This window comes from Hylobates moloch, unplaced genomic scaffold (genome assembly GCF_009828535.3).
Source record: "Hylobates moloch isolate HMO894 unplaced genomic scaffold, HMol_V3 SCAFFOLD_4, whole genome shotgun sequence".
NCBI classification, from domain to species: domain Eukaryota; kingdom Metazoa; phylum Chordata; class Mammalia; order Primates; family Hylobatidae; genus Hylobates; species Hylobates moloch.
Genome location: NW_026652279.1, coordinates 47969573 through 47991409, shown reverse-complemented (window position 1 = coordinate 47991409; position 21837 = coordinate 47969573). Strand labels below are relative to the sequence as shown.

Genomic DNA, 21837 nt, shown 5'->3' with positions numbered 1-21837 from the left:
AAATATTTCTTTTTTCATAAAATATTTATTTTATTTATGAAATTGAAATAATGTCTATCTTCTTCATAGCACCGTGGAGCAGGGAAGAGAGATTGCAGTGGTGGGGAATATTACTTTAGGAACACTGATTGTAAGAGGCATTAAATATGGGGCAAAAGTTTAAAAAAAAAATAGAAAAAGAGGGAGGGCTAAAATATTACCTTAGAAATTGGAGATTCACTAATATATATTTTACTTCTAGCTCACAATGGAGGTTGATGGTAAGGTAGAGTCAATTATGAAGAGGACAGCTTTGGTAGCCAATACCTCCAATATGCCTGTTGCTGCTAGAGAAGCCTCTATTTATACTGGTGAGTATATAATTGGAATAAAAGCAGTTAACATCTGTTCTTAAGTGTAAAGCTAGCACCAGACTTTTCTGAAGAGCTTTTTGCTTTCATTCTAAAATATCTCTGTACATATAAGCACATTCCTAGCTTTTAAAAAATATTTTACTTGGCCAGGCACGGTGACTCACGCTTGTGGTCCCAGTACTTTGGGAGACCCAGGCGGGCAGATCACTTGAGGTCAGGAGTTTGAGACCAGCCTGGCCAACATGGTGAAACCCTGTCTTTACTAAAAATACAAAAAATTGGCCGGGCGTGGTGGCGGGCACCTTTAATCCTAGCTACTCGGGAGGCTGAGACAGGAGAATTGCTTGAATCTGGGAGGCAGAGGTTGCAGTGAGCCGAGATAGCGCCACTGCACTCTAGCCTGAGCGACAGAGCAAGACTCTGTCTCAAAAAAAAAAAAAAAAAAAAAAATTGGTTATTATATCTTCAGAATAAGTGAATATAAGACATTTATAGCGCTGTCTCAATCTTTTTAATGACCGTAAAATGATCTTATATTACCTTTTTTCACTACATGTTTTATCGTTGATCTAGTTTTAAATATACTTGTACCTTTGTAACTTGAATTATCAGCTTTGAATTAATATGTTTTGTCTGGGGATATAAAAGATAAGACAATTCAGGTGTTAATGACCTTTCATCTTTGGTTCCATTTCCATCCCAGCTTTTTTTTCTACATTTTCAGGATTTATAAAACTTACATTCTATTCTGTAGCCATAAAGCCAATATTTGAATTAGCTGTAGACCTACATTAAAATGGAGTTAATGCTCACCAGCAGTCCCTTGGCTATAATTTCTCCATTTCTTGATTGGCTAAGATTTGACTTTTGGAAGTTTCTTCAAGAAGACTTATGGCAACTATGTTCTCTGAATTCTTGTTTCTTCATAAATTTATTTTTTTTTCTATTGCCTTTAAACTTTAATAGTTAGGCTGAGTATAAAATTCTTGATCAATATTTCTTTTCTTTGAGAACTAGTATTAAATGCTGGGGACATTAAAGCTGAGGCTGGCCTGCTTTTTTTCCTTTTGTAGGTGATTTTTCTCTTTTCCCAAAGGACTTTCTCTTTAAATTTGAAGTCTCTTAACTTTATTGAGATATATTCCAATATTGATAGTTTCATTGAATTTTTCTGGAGACATAATGTACCCATTTAATCTATGAAATATGTCTTTTATTTTGGAAAAATTTAGAAAATTGCATCTGAAACTTTTTGTCTTTCATTATGGCTGTCTTCTTCAAATATACCAACTAGAGATATTAGATTTTTGTTATCTATTTTCCATGTGCATCATTTCCTCTCTAATCCTTTTTATTTAGCCTTTTGTCTGTTCACAGGATAAATGGTATTTATTCTTTGTGTTGCTTCTAATGAAACCTTCACTTCTATTTCTTTTTGTTCTTCCAGCTCATGAAGTATCTCTTCTTATCTTGCTCCATATGCCTTGAGATTTTATTTTGTAGTAGGCTGCATTATTAGAGTTTTTTTTTTTTAACTGTGGTCACAGTTTTCATTTATTCTTTGACAGGTTATTTGGCCATCATTGTATTCTTCTCTTCTGTCTTTTTCCTTATTTTATTTTTGTTTAGATATCCTGTACTGATACTTACTATTACCCATCTTTGTAGGAGATGGGAGGGCTGGCTGTGACTGTGTTCCAGGGTAGCAGAAATTCTTCATGGTAACTTGTGAAGTTTATTATGGCATGCAGCTGTATAAAAAAGCTATTTTACTCTTCTTGCCTGATACCAGAAATTAGCAGCTGTAAGACCATTCACAGTGAATTCTTCTCCTCTGTCTCACCCACTTTTCATTTAGTGAAAATAGGGAGTACCTACTTGTGTTTTATTCATCCCCATCTCCCTGATTCTCTTTGATGCCAAACTGGGTACAAGGAACTCCTTCCTGTGACTGGCCATGTAGCTTTTTGCAGTGTTCCAAACAAAGCACTCTTGCTTTGTTTGGAAACAAACAAGGCACTTGAAGATGTGCCTTCAAGTTTGCAGAAGCTTTATCTGAGATGCATGGCCTCAGATGAATTCTTGGCATTTTTCTATACCCTTATTTGGTTTTCACCTTATTTAGGTGACTTTTTTTATTATATTGTTGTGGAACTATGTCTCCTAGTTTTTAATGACTAAATTTGTATTTCTATATTTCTTGTTCTCCTTGTTTGGAGGTAAGTTTTATGAGGAAGAGACAGTGACATATTCATCTACCATTTTAAGAAAGCTACCTTATTTTAAATGGCTGCACAGTAGCCCCTTGTATGGATATATCATAATCAATTTAACTGGCATCTTTTTGGTGAACTATTGGATTCTTTATCATCGTTTATGATAGGCAGCACTAAAACATCCTTATACATATATTTTTACACTATTCTTTGTATGTTTTGCATGCATTTTTTTTTCCTTAGAGACAGGGTCTTGCTCTATCACCCAGGCTGAAGTGCAGTGGCATGTTCATGGCTCACTGCAGCTTTGACCTCCTGGTCTCAAGGGATCCTCTCATCTCAGCCTCCCAAGTAGCTGAGGCTACAAACATGAGCCACCATGCCTGGCTAATTTTTTTATTTTCTGTAGAGACGGGGGTCTCACTATGTTGCCCAGGATGGGCAACTCCTAGCCTCAAGAGATCCTCCTGCCTTGGCCTCCCAAAGTGCTGGGATTACAGGCTTGAGCCACCGTGCCTGGCCAGAAACTCTTCGATTAATGAATAAATTCATCCTTTATCTGTCATGAGTTGCAAATATGTCCCAGCTTGTTTGTCTCTTGATTTTGTCTGAGGCATATTTTTCTTGTAGGCACTGATATCTGTAGGTCTCTCAGAGAATTCTCACTTACTCATGTGTATCTGTCTTTTCTGCATTTCTTTCTGATATCACAAGTATCTGTGACATTTCATCACAGATTTAAAACACAGCGTGCTTGTATAAGAAAGGATCTGTTCTTATTAGATTGGAATATGTGGTAATTATTGTGTTGAAGCCTTAATATTGATAAGTAATGTTTCCTAAAGACTTCCTTCATGAGACCATTTTATGGATGCCTCAACAGTCAGTATTTTTTATTCTGAAAGATGCAATATGATAAATAGTAAAGTACTGAATTTTCCACTAATTATGTTAATTTTACTTATATAAACCTCTGTTTCTTTACCAGTAAAATAAAGAAACCAAGGCATTATAGAAGTTCCAAAATCTTTTGGAACTTTTATAATATAACTGTACATTTTTCCTAATATCGTAGAGTTTCATAGCGCTTTGTACTTTTTAGATGACATTTATTTAATTCACTTCATCTGCTATATAGAAGTATATAGGGCAGGCGTTATTCCATTTTTAATAGATTAGGAAGCCACACTGGGAAATCAAGTTATTTTGCTAAGGTTAATGACAGAATAGGAACTAGAACCCAACACTTGTTTCTGTATATTAGCTGCTTATAAGTGGTTTACTGTCTAAATTTACAGGATAGGGCCTGATCTGCATAGCAGAATAATCTGGACAATTAAGATATTACTCATTTTAATAACATTTGCTACTTTTGAAAAGTAACCACCCAGGCTGATTGGTTAAGGGTTACTTTTGCATGCATACATGTTTGTGTGTGTGTATGTGATATATAGAGAGAAGCTACATTTGAAAATTAATTTCAGACTTAATTATTTCAACAAAGAATAGAGAAAGTCATTTCCTGCTTTCTAAAATGTGCATTATATTAGGGTAAGCTAGGCTATGGCATCAAATAATTCCAAATATATATTTGCTCAATATAGTAGATGTTTATTTCAAGTGTTCAGGGGACTCTACTCTGTCATTCTGAGCCACAATCCAGCCTGAAATGAGCTCTACCATTTTCAACACATGGCTTCCAAGACTACTGGGAGTTCTTCCCATTTCAGTAGGCCAGAAGGAAGAAAGAGTATGGAAGAGCGTGTGACTTGCCTGGCCATAGAACACATTATTTTGACTTGAGTTTTGTTAGCCAGAGATCAGTTACATGGCCCTATCTAAGTGCACAGGATGCTAGGAAACAGTTCAGTATGTGCCCAGAAAAAGAGGAAGAGCAGCTTTGAGGGAGCCACTAGCAGTCTACGTTGTGTACTTATTGCTTTAAAGTTTTCTTAAGGGTGGAAAAAAAACAGGATTTTATATGCTAGCATTGTAACTTACAATAATATTCTTCCCAATTTAGGAATCACACTGTCAGAGTACTTCCGTGACATGGGCTATCATGTCAGTATGATGGCTGACTCTACCTCTAGATGGGCTGAGGCCCTTAGAGAAATCTCTGGTCGTTTAGCTGAAATGCCTGCAGGTAAGTCTGTGTATTGCTTATCATGTAAACAGGGCTGATGGGATTTTCGGGGCTGGCTTAGAAACTCTGTTTTAAAATTTCTTTTCCTTTTTCAGATAGTGGATATCCAGCCTATCTTGGTGCCCGTCTGGCCTCTTTTTATGAACGAGCAGGCAGGGTGAAATGTCTTGGAAATCCTGAAAGAGAAGGGAGTGTCAGCATTGTAGGAGCGTAAGCACCCACACTATTTACTTTGCAAAAGGAAAAAAGTCACAGATGTATTAAAGAGAGAAAAAAAGTCACTTATTTTAAAGAGAGAATATTTAGCTCCCACTAGGAGCAGCGGTTCTTAAGGAGGGTTGCACTCCAGAGTCACCTAAAGAGCTCTTTGAAGATGCACATGTTTAGGCAATTTCTGCATGTTCTGGTTCCATAGGTTTGACTTTAATTTATGTATTTATATGTTTAATTTAGATATTTAATTTTTGTAATTTAGAAAATTATAGACATAATAAGGTGAGATTGCATCACGATAAAAAGAAAGTGAAGATTCATGATCACTACATAAAGCCATACTTTTTTCTTGGAGCTTTTCCTTCTTGCTTCATCTATTTGATTAGAATAATAAAATTGATTACAATATCTTTCTCATGTCTCGTACTAGAAGGTGTTCTGTAGTTTCTATTCTTGTTTACAACTTAAATACTGGCTTTTGTTTAAGATTTTTAGGTAAGATTTTCTTTCCAAAGGTCATTTCTAAAGTTATTTACATTAAAAAATTATTTACCTTAAAATCAACTTTAAAAAAAAGTTAACATTTATATATATGTTATTTTTCGTAAGCATTTCTAATGACCATTTTTTTTGTAATGACCATTTTTTTTAAATTTAGAGTTTCTCCACCTGGTGGTGATTTTTCTGATCCAGTTACATCTGCCACTCTTGGTATCGTTCAGGTATGTCTTTCCCTAGTATAGTCAACTTCTGAGCCTTTCCTCCTCTCTGCAGCCCCTGCTGTTCTAATGCGATCTAATGTAATCGTTGTAAAGTATTTAATTTAGTCTCTAAAGGATAGGCAATGGTAAAGTCTGATTTAGAAATACTCTTAACACAGAGCCTTTAATACTGTGTTTTTTTCTTAGCTGTTTACATAGGATTTATAATAAACTTAATAATATATAAGTGGAAAATATATCTAGGTAGCAAAAATTTTATTAGTATTAGAGTAATACTATCCTTTAAGTCATAGTAACCCTAGTTATAGAAACAAAGAGGCCCAAAAATGTGTAATACCTAGAAGTTACTTCTCTTCACAGTATGGTCCAAGGCTCTCTTCTGTTTAGTGATAATTCTGAGTCCGGGATACTTTCCATCTTGTGACTCCACTGTCACCTAGCCTGGTGATCATCTGCATCTAGCTGACACAAGGGAGCTAGGCCTTGTGGAGAAGGCATACCCACCTTTTTTGAACCTTGGATTCAAAAGTGACCCAGTCACTCCACTCATTCTATTAGCCACATCCAGGTAAAAGCAAGGCTGGAAAATGCAGTTTCTGTCTAAGCATTTACTTCCCAGTGACAAGACATGAATTTTAGTGGATAGGTAGCCAGCTTGGCTGTTAAAAGAAGCCCAAATAAAAGATGTGTACAAATCAGAGCTATAGTTAAAAAAAAAAGTGATATATATATATATATATTATTCATGTGGGAAAAACAGAATATTTACTTGTGTTTCTGACAGTATCAGATAAAAGGAAATGGCAGAGGCTAAATTTACAACTCTCAAACTTTTTAACATTTGCTAACATTTTGAGTTTTAAATTATGGGGAAAGAGGGAACAGAGTTAGAAATGCATGGAATATCTGTGAATGTTTGCCCTTACAAAAATCACTGTCAGTTGTTATTGGATTGGCCCCGTGAATGATAGGGAACTAAATTTAATCAAAACACTTAGATGTTGTTGTTCTGTTTTGTTTTGATATGGAGTTTCGCTCTTGTTGCCTAGGCTGGAGTGCAATGGCGTGAACTTAGCTCACTGCAACCTCCACCTCCCGGGTTCAAGCGATTCTCCTGCCTCAGCCTCCCAAATAGGTGGGATTACAGGCACCCCGCCACCACACCCGGCTAATTTTTTGTGTTTTTAATAGAGACAGGGTTTCACTATGTTGGCCAGGCTGGTCTTGAACTCCTGACCTCAGGTGATCCACCTGCCTCAGCCTCCCAAAGTGCGGGGATTACAGGCGTGAGCCACCGTGCCTGGCCCAGAACAGTTAAAAAAATTTTTTTTATTTTTTTATTTTTTTTGAGATGGAATCTCACTCCCGTCGTGCAGGCTGGAGTGCAGTGGAGCGATCTCAGCTCACTGCAACCTTCATCTCCCAGGTTCAAGCAATTCTTCTTCCTCAGCCTCCCAAGTAGCTGGGATTACAGGCATGCGCCACCACCACGCCCGGATAATTTTTGTATTTTAGTACAGACAGGGTTTTGCCATGTTGGCCAGGCTGGTCTTGAACTCCTGACCTCAGGTGATCCACCTGCCTCGGCCTCCCAGAGTGCTAGGATTACAGGCGTGAGCCACCATTCCTGGCCAGTTAGAGGTTTTTAATCAAAGTGAAGTGTGTATTCCATCTACATAAACCTTTTCTGGTTCTATTGTACCATAATTTCAAAAGAGTAAATTAATTTTTCTTTTTGCTATTGGATTTGACACACTATTAAGAAAATACAGGTAAATTTTAAATTTGATTTGTAGGTATTACACACTTTGAAAATGAAAGGAAATAGATTATTGTCATTTTCTGCAAGTTTTATTGTTTTAATTTTACTTAGTATATACTAAAACGATGTATAATTTGATCAGTGAATTGTAGAATTGCATATTTAGGGGCCAGGCATGGTGGCTCATGCCTGTAATTCCAGCACTTTGGGAGGCTGAGGATCACATGAGGTCAGGAGTTCGAGACAAGCCTGGCCAACATGGTGAAACCCCATCTCTACTAAAAATACAAAAATTAGCCGGGCATGATGGCACATGCCTGTAATCCCAGCTACTTGTGAGGCTGAGTCAGGAGAATTGTTTGAACCCATGAGATAGAGGTTGTAGTGAGCCAAGATCATGCCACTGCACTCCAGCCTGGGTGACAGAGCAAGCCTCTGCCTCAAAAAAAAAAAAAAAAAAAAAGAATTGCATAGTTAGGGCAAACATGCTTCAGTATTTTTTTAACTTTGTTTTTTGAGAAAAATTACTGTTTTTTTGTGTGTGTTTTTGTTAATCAGGTGTTCTGGGGCTTAGATAAGAAACTAGCTCAGCGTAAGCATTTCCCCTCTGTCAATTGGCTCATCAGCTATAGCAAGTATATGCGTGCCTTGGATGAATACTATGACAAACACTTCACAGAGTTCGTTCCTCTGAGGACCAAAGCTAAGGAAATTCTGCAGGAAGAAGAAGACTTGGCAGAAATTGTACAGCTTGTGGGAAAGGTGAGTTGTTAAATTCCATGGAAGATAGATCTGTGGGTTACACTGGGGTGTTTCAAGGACAGATAGAGCCTTGGATATTACAGATTATTGCCTAGCAAAATAAATATTTATTAAATATTTTTAATTGAAATTTTCTGTTTGTTATGGTACTTAGCATGGTTCTTGGGTATATTGTAGGTGAGAAAGAAACATTTGATTTACTTGTATCTTGAAATGGAATATACCCATCACCAACCAAATTAGAGGTGGTAGAGTTAGAATTTGCTAACATACATTTTTGTAGGAATGCTAGGGCTAGGTTTCAGAAGGATTGGCTTCTAGTTCCTCCAATAATTAGCTATTGGCCTTAAACAGGTGAGTTACATTCTTGTGCCTGTATCTTGATTCTTCAAGGAAAGATGGTGGAATTAAATTTAGGCAAATTAAATGCCAGAATGAAAAGACTTCTCAGATAGTATGCAGTGCTAGTTAGTACTCAGAGTTCTTTGTCTCGTTTTGTTCTTTTTATTGTATGTTATAAAGTCACCTCCTAATTCATTCCAAAAAAGGTTAATATTTGGAGATAGCTAACATTCTAACATGTATTACTAGTTACTATTTATAGAATAAAAATATTCTCTTATCTGCCCAATAAGAGAAGCAAGAAACAGGAAGAACTGCAAAACCAGATAAAGACAATACAAGAAAGGAAAACTATAGACTAATATTGTTGATGAATGTAGGTATGAATGTAGATACTTAATAAAATATTAAATATTAGTGTATGAGGTCCAGTAAGATATTAAAGACAATAAAACGATACATCATAAGCAAGTTTATCTCAGGAATGTCCATATTAGACACAGAAAATCTATTGTAATTCACTAATGTACTAATGTAATGGAAAAAGGATATCTCAGTTAATGTGGAAAAATATTTGAAGTTTATTACAATTTTTAGAAACATCTTAGCAAACAAGGAATAGAAGGGAACTTCCTTAATGTGTTAAAAGTAATATACTAAGACCTAGGGAAGCCACTTTACTTACTGGAGAAATTTCAGATGCATTTCATTTAAAAACTAGGATTAAGACCAGCATGCCTAATCTCATCATTGTGTTCTGTCAAATACCAGAGATCATAACCAATGATGTAAGAAGAGAAAAAAGAAAAGTTGTGAAGAAAGAGATAACAGTGTCATTGTTTGTAGATAATGTGCTCATATACTAGAAATATAACAGAATTAACAGAGAAACAAATAATAAGAGTTCACTGGGGGGGGTTATGATTCAAGATAAACACAAATCAAGAGAATTTCTCTACAGTAGCAATACCAACTAGAAAATAAAAGTAAAAATAAGATGTTCTCAATAGCAACAAAAACTAGAGTGTAGGAACTAACCAGAAATATATATTTCTTCTATGAAAACCACTTTTAAACTAATAAATGAAAGAGAAAATGATATGAAAATAGAAACAGTCCATGCTCTTGGATGGAATGACTTATTAAAAAGATGCCACTTCTCAGCCAGGCGTGGTGGCTCACACCTGTAATCCCAGCACTTTGGGAGGCGGAGGCGGGCAGATCACGAGGTGAGGAGTTCAAGACCAGCCTGGGCAACATGACGAGACCTTGTCTCTACAAAAAATATAAAAATTAGCTGGGTGTGGTGGTGCGAGCCTGTAGTCCCACCTACTTGGGAAGCTGAGGTGGGAAGATCACTTGAGCTCAGGAGGTTGAGACTATAGTGAAACGAGATCTCACCACTGTACTCCATCCTGGGTGACAGAGTGAGACCCTATCTCTATTAAAAAATAAGTAAATACATAAATAATAAGATAAAAATGTTTAGAAAAAATTTTTAATTTTAAAAACACTTTTAAAAAATTAAAAAAAAAACTGATGGGCTAATGTCTAAAATGTACAAAGATCTCCTGTAAGTTAATAAGAAGACTAGAACTTCAACAGAAATGTGGCCAAGGGAAAGAACAGACTGATTATAGAAAACGAATCTCAAAAGACTAATAGACCTATGGAGAATTGCTCAAACAACACTGAGAACATCATATTATACTAGTTAAAATGTCAAATATTGCCCAGTGTTGTGGGGACAGAGGAGCTGGTGGGCGGATTGTCTGGTGCTGCCATTGTGAGCAGTCTGATAGGACTTGTTTACCTACCCTGGGACCTAGCAGTTCTGTTTCTGGATATTTATCCCCAAAGAAATTCTCAAGCAGGTCCTTAAGTGGATGTTTGTGGTGGTGGGGAATTAGAAGAAATCTGAATGTCCTCTACTGTGAGCAAAAGATGGAAGGTTAAATAGGGAGGGTGCACACCACAGAGGATGAAATACGTGAGAGCTGGAAGCAGCAAAACATGTACAGCAGCATAGGTGGATCGAAACAAAGTACCAAACCAAAGACACAAGAAGTTTTACATAATTAAAGACACTTGCACAAAATAAAATACACATTTTACATGAATTTATACAAATAAAAGAATACACATAAAACATTGTTTAATATTTACCTGTGGTTGAAGAGAGGACTAGAGATAAAAGGGATTTACAAAAAAAAACTGGAGAACTGATCCATAATGCAAGAATGTAGTTAACTCATTGGGCTTGTCCATTTTCCACTCCCAAGAAATCTTTACCTGTTAGTGATCCCGGCAACACTAATACTATCTCTCAAGGCTGCTATGGCAATTGTAAAAGTTAGGGCTTTTGAGGTAGTGATATTTAAAGGGTGAAGCTCTGTAACTTAGCTATACTAGTAAAATAGCACTGAGACATAGAGTAGTACATACTTACTGTACTTCATAGTTCTAAATACTTTGTAATGTTTTTAAAATTCAACTATTGATGAGCTATATAGATTTTTATGAAACAAACTTAAGACGGAGAATTCAAATAATTAAGATAGCAAGCCAAGATGTGAAGAGGTATTTCAAGAAAAGAACATCAAGCTTATTTATTTATTTATTTATTTATTTAAGGGAGTCTCGCACTGTCGCCAGGCTGGAGTGCAGTGGCGCGATCTCGGCTCACTGCAACCTCCGCCTCCCAAGTTCAAGCGATTCTCCTGCCTCAGCCCCCCGAGTAGCTGGGAGTACAGGCGCGCACTACCACACCTGGCTAATTTTTGTATTTTTAGTAGAGACGGGGTTTCCGCATGTTGTCCAGGATGGTCTCGATCTCTTGACCTCATGATCCGCCCACCTTAGCCTCCCTAAGTGCTGGGATTATAGGTGCGAGCCACAGTGCCTGGCCCAGAACATCAAGCTTTTTGCCACCCATGTTTGTTTGGGATTTTTTTGTGTGTGTGAGACAAGGTCTCTGTCACCCAGCCTGGAGTGCAGTGGCACGATCTTAGCTCACTGCAACCTCCATCTGCCTCCCAGGCTCAAGCAATCTTCCCACCCCAGCCTCCCAAGTAGCTGGGTCTAGAGGCGCATGCCACCACGCTTGGCTAATTTTTGTATTTTTTGTAGAGACAGGTTTTCACCATGATGCCCAAGCTGGTCTCGCACTCCTGAGCTCAAGCAATCCTCCTGCCTCAGCCACCCAAAGTGCTGGGATTACAGGTGTAAGCCACTGTACCCGGACCCATGTTCTTAGCAGCACTGTTCACAATAGCCAGGAAGTGGAAGCAACCCATATGTCCATCTATGGATGAATCTATAAACAAAATGTGGTATATATATATATATATAGTATTCAGCCTTAAGAGATATTATTCAGCCTTAAGAAAGACAGAGATCCTGTCACATGCCTCAATACAGATAAACTTTGAGGGCATTATGCTAAGTGAAATAAACTGGTCACAAAAGGACAAACACTGTATGATTTCATTTTTATGAGGTATTTAAAATAGTCAAATTTGTAGAAACAGAAAGTAGAATAGTCGTTACCAGGGGCTGGGGGAGGAGAGAAAGGAGAGTTACTGTTTAATGGATGTTTCAGACTTGCAAGATGGAAAAGCTCTAGAGATTTGTTTCACAGTAATGTGAGTATATATAATACTATTACACTGTATAATTAAAAGTGGCAAAGATGGTAAATTTTATGTTATATGCTTTTTAACCACAGTTTAAAAAGAACATCAATCAAAAAGCCGTTATAAGTAAATTTATTAACAATAGGTGATGGTGGATTATATAGTTTCTGCTTGTTAATTAATTGCCACCATCGATCTTACATTTTAGAGTAAATGTCTAAAAATATCTTTTTCTCTTCTAGGCTTCTTTGGCAGAAACAGATAAAATCACTCTGGAGGTAGCAAAACTTATCAAAGATGATTTCCTACAACAAAATGGATATACTCCTTATGACAGGTAAGCTATATTGATTTCCTTTTTTTATGTGAGGATTTTCTATTGTGTTTTGGTGAAGGAGTACACATTAAAAACCTTTTTTTGTTCTCATATAGGCTCATACACTCTGACTTAGTAGATTGGTTTATTTTGTATATTTGTAGTAGACATCTAATGATCTAATATGTCCCCTATCTTGATTTGCTCATTTGTCCAATTATGACAGTATTTTCACTCATACATTCATCTGTAATTAGATTTAATTGTGGCTTAGTGCAGAGCCTGGGGATTATTCCCTTCTTCAGAAGCCTTCTTCATTTCTTTCCACTGCCCATGTCTCCTTTACTCTCTTACGTTGTTGTTTTGAGACAGGGTCTCACTCTGTCACCCGAGCTAGAGTGCAGTGGCGCAATCTCAGCTCATTGCAGCCTCAACCTCCTGACAGTTCTCCCACCTCAGCCTCCTGAGTAGCTAGAACTGCAGGTGCCTACCACCATGCCCAGCTAATTTTTTTTTTTTTTGGTAGAGACTGAGTGTTGCCATGTTGCCCAGGCTGGTCCCAACTCCTGGGCTCAAGCAATCCACCCACCTCAGCCTCCCAAAGTGTTGGGACTCACAGGCAGGAGCCAACACGCCTGGCTTCTTTTACTTTTTTCCTAAATAATTATTACTCTTTTCCTAAATAATTAATAGTTCTGCTTTCATGCCTCATTTCCCAAGAGTCCTATTGCTTGCTTTCTACCAAGGTCTCTGTTAGAGCACTCCAACTCCTACTCAGTGCTTTCTTTTTTTCATTATTATCAATGCTACTACTGAGGCTTGTTTAAAGTTCTCATTTTTTTTAAACTTTGAGAATTTAGCCCTTTCATGCCAGGTTATCTTTTCTCCCTCAAATCATATTTGGCCCCATATAAGACTGAAGAAGGAACTGAGCCAATGGAAGGGTTACCAGAATGTAGGGCAAGCAGTAAATATGCCAGTATATCAGTAAGCCCCAGAAATCTGCTCTACTGGGAACTTATGAAGCTTCTAGGAACCACCTACACAAAGATAACAAGGGAAAAATTCTTTGGAAAAGGTGTAATAGGAGTATGCATGAAATTATGTATGCAAATGTGTTTAAACATGTCCAAAAGTTGTACGAATGTATGTGACTGAAGTTGAATATTTGTTCATGTGTCTGTTATTTAAAAGTATGGGCAAATGAAAACGAACACATTAAGAAAAAAGGGGCTACTACTAACTTTAGGAACTTGCAGTTTCCTGCTTTCCTATTACTCATTAAACCTAATCCACTATCACAAGGGAGTCCTTACAACTCAGTTATTTTACCATTTGGGTTACTTATTTAACTGCATTGTACAAAAACAAACCCTCAGAGAGTCAGTTGATTATAGCAATACTGTTTCATTGTTTCTCCCGCTTGATGATTTTAACAGAGAAAGGTAAAATTTACCCTTGAAATAAATAAAAGAATATATATCTTCTTCTATCCCATATCCTGAGACATCTCTATTCAAAAACTCTGGTTAAGTAGTTGTTGGTCTTTTCACTATTTTTTTTATTCCTTATGTATCATCTAATAAATAAGCAATCTGCATACTTAGATAAAGAAACTAATGCTCTAGTAGTTTTACATAAAGTATGAACCTGTTTTGGGGTTTATTTTTGTTAATTTTTTTGACCTTCATTTATTCTAGGTTCTGCCCATTCTACAAGACAGTAGGGATGCTGTCCAACATGATTGCATTTTATGATATGGCTCGTAGAGCTGTTGAAACCACTGCCCAGAGTGACAATAAAATCACATGGTCCATTATTCGTGAGCACATGGGAGATATCCTCTATAAACTTTCCTCCATGAAATTCAAGGTATATTTTGTTTCTGCTGTAACTTTTTTTATTTGGAAATTTGGAAATGCTTCTTTTTTTTTTTTTTTTTTACAGAGTCTCACTCTGTTGCAAGGCTGGAGTGCAGTGGCATGATCTTATCTCACTGCAACCTCTGCCTCCCGGGTTCAAACGATTCTCCTGCCTCAGCCTCCTGAATAGCTGGGACTACAGGTGCATGCCACCATGCCCAGCTAATTTTTGGATTTTTTTTGTAGAGATGGGGTTTCACCATGTTGGCCAGGATGGTCTCGATCTCTTGACCTTGTGATCTGCCCGCCTCAGCCTCCCAAAGTGCAATGCTTCTTTTTAATTTTTCTAGCTATTTTGAGTCCCAAACCTGGGCTATAAAACTTGCAGTTATTGGCCGGGCGCGGTGGCTCACGCTTGTAATCCCAGCACTTTGGGAGGCCGAGGCGGGCGGATCACGAGGTCAGGAGATCGAGACCACGGTGAAACCCCGTCTCTATTAAAAAAAAATACAAAAAATTAGCCGGGCGTGGTGGCGGGCGCCTGTAGTCCCAGCTACTCGGAGAGGCTGAGGCAGGAGAATGCTTGCATGACCGCGATCCAGACTGGGCACAGCACAAGATCCGTCTAAAAAAAAAAAAAAAAAAAAAAAATTGCAGTTATTTTCACACATGTTCAGGTTTTGTAAAACCAGTAGAGACCTCAAAGTTATGTTCAAATAGGAATTCTAATGATAAAAATTAGTATATCAGCCAGGCACAGTGGTTCTCATGCCTGTAATCCAGAACTTTCAAAGGCTGAGGCAGGAGGATGACTTGAACCCAGGAGTTCAAGACAAGCCTGGGCAACATGTCGAAATCCTGTCTCTACAAAAAATACAAAAGATTAGCCAGGTGTGGGGCACACACCTGTAGTCTCAGCCACCTGGGAGGCTGAGGTCAAGGCTGCAGTGTGCCATGATCGCACCACTGCTCTCCAGCCTGGGCAACACAGTGAGACACAGTCTCAAAAAAAAAAAAAAATTAGTGTGTCACGTCTAAAATAAATGCTGATGTGTATTTCCTTTTGTCTTAGCTGCCAGGCAAATTAGAGCTTACTTCATAGCTGAGCAACAATTACCTTACTCCAAGTGCCTATTAACCTCTAGCACACGTGTTCTTCTGAAATGACATCTTTTCTGTTTACTTCTTTTAAATATCATGTACTGCACGTCATTTTTTAACTTTTTTTTTTTTTTTTTTTTTTGAGACAGTCTTGCTCTGTCATCCAGGGTGGACTACAGTGGCACAATCTCGGCTCACTGCAACCTCCACCTCCTGGGTTCAAGCGATTCTCCTGCCTCAGCCTCCCAAGTAGCTGGGATTACAGGTGCCTGCCACCAAGCCTGGCTAATTTTTTGTATTTTTAGTAGAGACGGGGTTTCACCATGTTGTCCAGGCTAGTCTTGAACTCCTGACCTCATGTGATCCACCCACCTTGGCCTCCCGAAGTGCTGGGATTACAGGCGTGAGCCACCGCACCTGGCCATTTTTTAACTTTTAAGTGACGTCTTGTTCTTTTGGAAGTACACAAGATAAAAATAGATAATTAAATGAAATTATTAGTAGGAACTCAAATGTATAAGATTGTTTTTAAAATATTTGATCAGTTGAATTGTATTTATTTCTGTCATGACATCCAGGCATATTTGCTAACCACCTACTGAGAATGATTCTCTGAGTGTATATGTAATATAAAAATTTTAAAGTTATATATATATATTTTGTGTGTGTGTTCACGCTATAGATTGAAAGTAAACCTGTACAAATAGGTAATCACTACATTGAGAATTTAAAAACATTTACATCTTTTTAGTCTTGTCATTTCACCTTGAGATACATAAATGAAGGAAGTAATCAGAATTTTGATATGGATATACAAGGTTGTTTATTAAATTTCTTTTTTTTTTTTTTTTTTTTTGAGATGGAGTCTTGCTCTGTTGTCCAGACTGGAGTACAGTGGCATGATCCTGGCTCACTGCAACCTCCCCCTCCCAGGTTCAAGCAATTCTTCCTGCCTCAGCCTCCCAAGTAGCTGGGATTACAGGTGCATTCACCACACCCGGCTAATTTTTGTATTTTTAGTAGAGACGGGGGTTTCTCTATGTTGGCCAGGCTGGTCTTGAACTCCTGACCTCAGGTGATCTGCCCGCCTCAACCTCTCAAAGCGCTGGGATTACAGGCATGAGCCACTACGCCAAGCCAGATTTCTTAAATGTCACCCAAGAATGAACAGAGCCAACAGTACATTATGGTGTGTCCATAAGATAGATATTACGAAGGCATTACCATTTTTGTTAAAAATATTCAAAGACATGGAGAAATGCTTATGGCACAGAGTGAAAAAGTTTCCATATGTAACTTGATCCAAATATTGTCTTAAAAAACTATATATTCATAGAAAGAGGATGAAAAAGAAATATACCTGTAGTAATGATGATTTCTATTTACATGCTTATTGTGTCAGATTAACATCACAGGTTTTTTTAATGTCATTACTCTTCTGTAGCATTGTTTTGTGGCTGGAGAGTAATATTTTTCTATTCTTAGACACTTAGAAAATTTCCAGTTATTGGCCGGGTGCAATGGCTCACGTCTGTAATCCCAGCACTTTGGGAGGCCGAGGCGGGCGGATCACCTGAGGTCAGGAGTTCTAGACCAGCCTGACCAACATGGAGAAACCCCGTCTCTACTAAAAATACAAAATTAGCTGGGCGTGGTGGTGCATGCCTATAATCCCAGCTACTCAGGAGGCAGAGGCAGGAGAATCACTTAAGCCTGGGAGGTGGAGGTTGCGGTGAGCCGAGATCACACCATTGCACTCCAGCCTGGGCAACAAGAGCAAAACTCTGTCTCAAAAAAAAAAAAAGAAAGAAAAGAAAATTTCCAGTTATTGGCGTGGACGACCATGTAGTTGTATGTAGTTGGTTTTGTGCATATTCTTAGTATGGAGTCCCAGAAGTGGAATGATTGGGTTAGAGACCTGGAACATGTTAAAGTCTGTCTCTTTTTTGAGACAGATCTCACTCTACTAGGCTGGATCATGGCTGACTCACTCACTGCAACTCTGCCTCTGCCTCAGCCTCCCAAGTAGCTGGGACTACAGGCGCACGCCACCATGCCCAGCCAATTTTTTTGTATTTTTAATAGAGACAGGGTTTCACCATGTTGGCCAGGATGGCCTCAATCTCCCGACCTTGTGACTCGCCCACCTCAGCCCCCCCAAAGTGCTGGGATTATAGGCGTGAGCCACCAAGCCTAGCTAAATTCTCTTTTATACATATTACTCAGTAAGTTGCTTTCCATAAGGATTTTAAATAATGGTGCATTTTAACGTTATTTCCTAAATTTTACTTTTCCATCCTAGTGTGATAATATCAGATGTTGAGCAAATTCTGTTTTGATTAAATTAATTCCTAATTATTATGCATTAAATCATATTCATCTACTATATGAAGCGGCATAATTTCCCACTATTTTGCACATTGTTGAGGATAAAGGCTTTGGTCACTGAATGTGGTTATCAGGCAAAATGTAAAATTTAAATTTTGTTTTCTTTCTGTTTGGTTGGATTTGTATCCTTAAGAAAAAGGGAAAATGAGTATAGTTTTACCTCCTGCCTGTGGTTTACCAGTGTCCCTCACTAAACCTAGTACTCAAAATATATAAAATACGAGTAACCTGGGCCAGGTGCAGTGGCTCACGTCTGTAATCCCAGCACTTTGGGAGGCCGAGGCAAGTGGATCACTTGAGGTCAGGAGTTCAAGACCAGCCTGGCCAACATGGTGAAACTCTGTCTCTACTAAAAGTACAAAAAAAAAATTAGCTGGGCATGATGGTGGGCACCTGTAGTCCCAACTACTTGGGAGGCTGAGGCAGGAGAATCAGTTGAAGCCGGGAGGTGGAGGTTGCAGTGAGCCAAGATCGTGCCACTGCACTCCAGCCTGGGCGACAGAGCAAGACTCTGTCTCCAAAAAAAAAAAAAAAAGTAACTTAACATACATAATGAAAATTATTTTCCAAATGCGAGTTGAATTTGTAATGTCTTCTTTCAGGATCCACTGAAAGATGGTGAGGCAAAGATCAAAAGCGACTATGCACAACTTCTTGAAGATATGCAGAATGCATTCCGTAGCCTTGAAGATTAGAAGCCTTGAAGATTAGAACTGTGATTTCCTTTTCCTCAGCAAGCTCCTATGTATATTTTCCTGAATAATTTCTCATCTCAAACTCTTTGCTTCTTTCTTGTGCAGCTTTGAGACTAGTGCCTATGTGTGTTATTTGTTTCCCTGTTTTTTTGGTAGGTCTTATATAAAACAAACATTCCTTTGTTCTAGTGTTGTGAAGGGCCTCCCTCTTCCTTTATCTGAAGTGGTGAATATAGTAAATATATATTGTGGTTACACTACTGTAAACTTGTATGTAGGGTGATGACCCTCTTTGTCCTACGTGTGCCCTTTCCTCATCTCTATTAAATTGTAAACAGGACTACTGCATGTACTCTCTTTGCAGCGAATTTGGAATGGAAGGCCAGGTTTCTATAACTTTTGAACAAGTACTTTGTGAAATGACTCAATGTCTATTGTGGTAAGCTCATTGACAGCTTAGCATTTTGCAAAGGAATTGCTTTGCAGGAAATATTTAATTTTCAAAAACATAATGATTAATGTTCTAATTATGCATCACTTCCCCCAGTATAAATCAGGAATATTTGTGAGAAACTATTGGGAACTATACTCTTTTTATTTTTATTTTTTATTTATTTTATTATTTCTTTTTTGGGACGGAGTGTCACTCTTGTTGCCCAGGCTGGAGTGCAATGGCGCGATCTTGGCTCACTGCAACCTCTGCCTCCCAGGTTCAGGTGATTCTCCTGCCTCAGCCTCCCGAGTAGCTGGGATTACAGGCATGCTCCACCACGCCCGGCTAATTTTGTATTTTTAGTAGAAACGGGGTTTCACCATATTGGTCAGGCTGGTCTCGAACTCCCAACCTCAGGTGATCCACCTGCCCCAGCCTCCCAAAGTGCTGGGATTACAGGCGTGAGCCACCGCGCCCGGCCAGGGACTATACTCTTTTTAAAATAGACATTTGTGGGGCTCACACAATATATGAAACGTACCCTCTAAAAAAGAGAAAGAATCAGGTGGTCAAACTTAGAGCAACATTGTCTTATTAAAGCATAGTTTATTTCACTAGAAAAAATTTAGTATCAAGGACTATTATATACTCCATTACTAGGAAGTTCTTTTTAAAATGACACTTAAAACAATCACTGAAAACTTGATCCACATCACACCCTCTTTATTTTCCTTAAACATCTTGGAAGCCTAAGCTTCTGAGAATCATGTGGCAAGTGTGATGGGCAGTAAAATACCAGAGAAGATGTTTAGTAGCAATTAAAGGCTGTTTGCACCTTTAAGGACCAGCTGGGCTGTAGTGATGATTCCTGGGGCCAGAGTGGCATTATGTTTTTACAAAATAATGCCATATGTCACATGTTTGCATGTTTGTTTGATTGTTGAATTCTTGAACAGCCAGTTGACCAATCATAGAAAGTATTACTTTCTTTCATATGGTTTTTGGTTCACTGGCTTAAGAGGTTTCTCAGAATATCTATGGCCACAGCAGCATACCAGTTTCCATCCTAATAGGAATGAAATTAATTTTGTATCTACTGATAACAGAATGTGGGTCACATGAAAAAAAAAGTTCATTTTATCCGTCTTTTAAGTATATGTTTAAAATAATAATTTATGTGTCTGCATATTGCAGAACAGTTGTGAGAGCAACAGTTTCCCATTAACTCTTTCTGACCAATAGTGCTGGCACCGTTGCTTCCTCTTTGGGAAGAGGAAAGGGTGTGTGAACATGGCTAACAATCTCAAATACCCAAATTGTGATAGCATAAATAAAGTATTTATTTTATACCTCAGTATATTATTATTTAATTTTTTAGGTAATGCCTAGCTCTTGGTCTGTTAAGGAAAGAAGCAATCCATACAGAATTCAGGATAGTTTTGTTTAAATTTTTGCAGATTACATGTTTTTACAGTGGCCTGCTATTGAGGAAAGGTATTCTTCCATACAACTTGTTTTAACCTTTGAGAACATTGACAGAAATTACGCAGTGGTTTGTTGAGATACGGACTTAATGGTGCTGTGTAATCAGTTTGCTTCCAAAGTGGCCTACCCAAGAGGCCCTAAGACTGGTAGAAATTAAAAGGATTTCAAAAACTTTCTATTCCTTTCTTAAACCTACCAGCAAACTAGGATTGTGATAGCAATGAATGGTATGATGAAGAAAGTTTGACCAAATTTGTTTTTTTGTTGTTGTTGTTTTGAATTTGAAATCATTCTTACTCCCTTTAAGAATGTTTATGTATGAGTGTGAAGATGCTAGCGAACCTATGCTCAGATATTCATCGTAAGTCTCCCTTCACCTGTTACAGAGTTTCAGATTGGTCACTGATAGTATGTATTTCTTTAATAAGAATGTGTTAAAATTACAATGATCTTTTAAAAAGATGATGCAGTTCTATATTTGTTGTGCTGTGTCTGGTCCTAAGTGGAGCCAGTTAAACAAGTTTCATATGTATTTTTCCAGTGTTAAATCTCACACATTGTACTTTGAAAATTTCCTTCCATCCTGAATAACGAATAGAAGAGGCCACATACATTGCCTCCTTATCCTTGAGATTTCACTACCTTTATGTTAAAAGTTGTGTATAATTGTTAAAATCTGTGAAAGAATAAAAAGTGGATTTAAATTAACATTTTTTTCTTTTTCTCTTTTTTATGGCACAATCTGCTAGAAAATATGTACCTTGTATCTTGACTTACTGTTTTGGTATGACCTTTAAAAATTTTTTCCTTCCTTTTTATAGATTGTTACTGAAGATTATGAAATTGAATTGGAGCCCTCACTATAGCCTGCAAAAAGTCCCATAATTGTATCACACTATGTTTTGGAAATATAATACACAGAATCCCATCCCATTCTGAATTTTACTTTAAATTGAGAAAGTGAATGGTTTCTATAAATTCACTTCTAAGTGCAAGGAAATCAGTGGTACTCTTCAAGAAGTTTTTAACAAGTAAACTAAAGCCTTGTAACTTATGATTTTGCAAGCCAATTTAAAGTCCAGTATAACAATGTGCCACATCCTTTGTAGCAATTCATTATGGTACATAGGATATATTTTATTTCCTTAAATGTTGTATTTTTAACAATTTCCAAAGGAGTGAAGAAGCAGTGTCAAACTGTATATTACCATTGAGTCTGAAGTTTATGTAGAGAAATAGTTTAAAAATCATGAGAAGACTTCTTTCTTCATTATAGAGTCAGTAATTTTTTGTCCATTAGGTAATATCCCAATATCTTCAGCATATTAGCTTTACTGTATTGCTACAATATAGGAACACAAAGAAGGGAATCAACTTTCTCAAATGGGGTGATAAAACGCTACTGA

The 21837-nt window shown here is 37.6% G+C and overlaps 1 protein-coding gene across 4 annotated transcripts in view; it reads left to right on the top strand.

Moving 5' to 3' along the window:
- ATP6V1A (ATPase H+ transporting V1 subunit A) overlaps window positions 1-21139 on the top strand; it is a 64650-nt gene extending 43511 nt beyond the window's left edge. For all 4 annotated transcript variants that reach the window (XM_032150144.2, XM_058437493.1, XM_058437494.1 and 1 more), the window contains exons 8-15: window positions 242-350; window positions 4593-4715; window positions 4811-4925; window positions 5587-5650; window positions 7971-8174; window positions 12394-12488; window positions 14168-14339; window positions 18421-21139. In XM_032150144.2, the coding sequence (XP_032006035.1) occupies window positions 242-350; window positions 4593-4715; window positions 4811-4925; window positions 5587-5650; window positions 7971-8174; window positions 12394-12488; window positions 14168-14339; window positions 18421-18513 (975 nt within the window). In that variant the 3' untranslated portion in view covers window positions 18514-21139. The remainder of the gene's footprint in view (window positions 1-241; window positions 351-4592; window positions 4716-4810; window positions 4926-5586; window positions 5651-7970; window positions 8175-12393; window positions 12489-14167; window positions 14340-18420) is intronic.
- The last annotated feature ends 698 nt before the right edge of the window (window positions 21140-21837 follow it).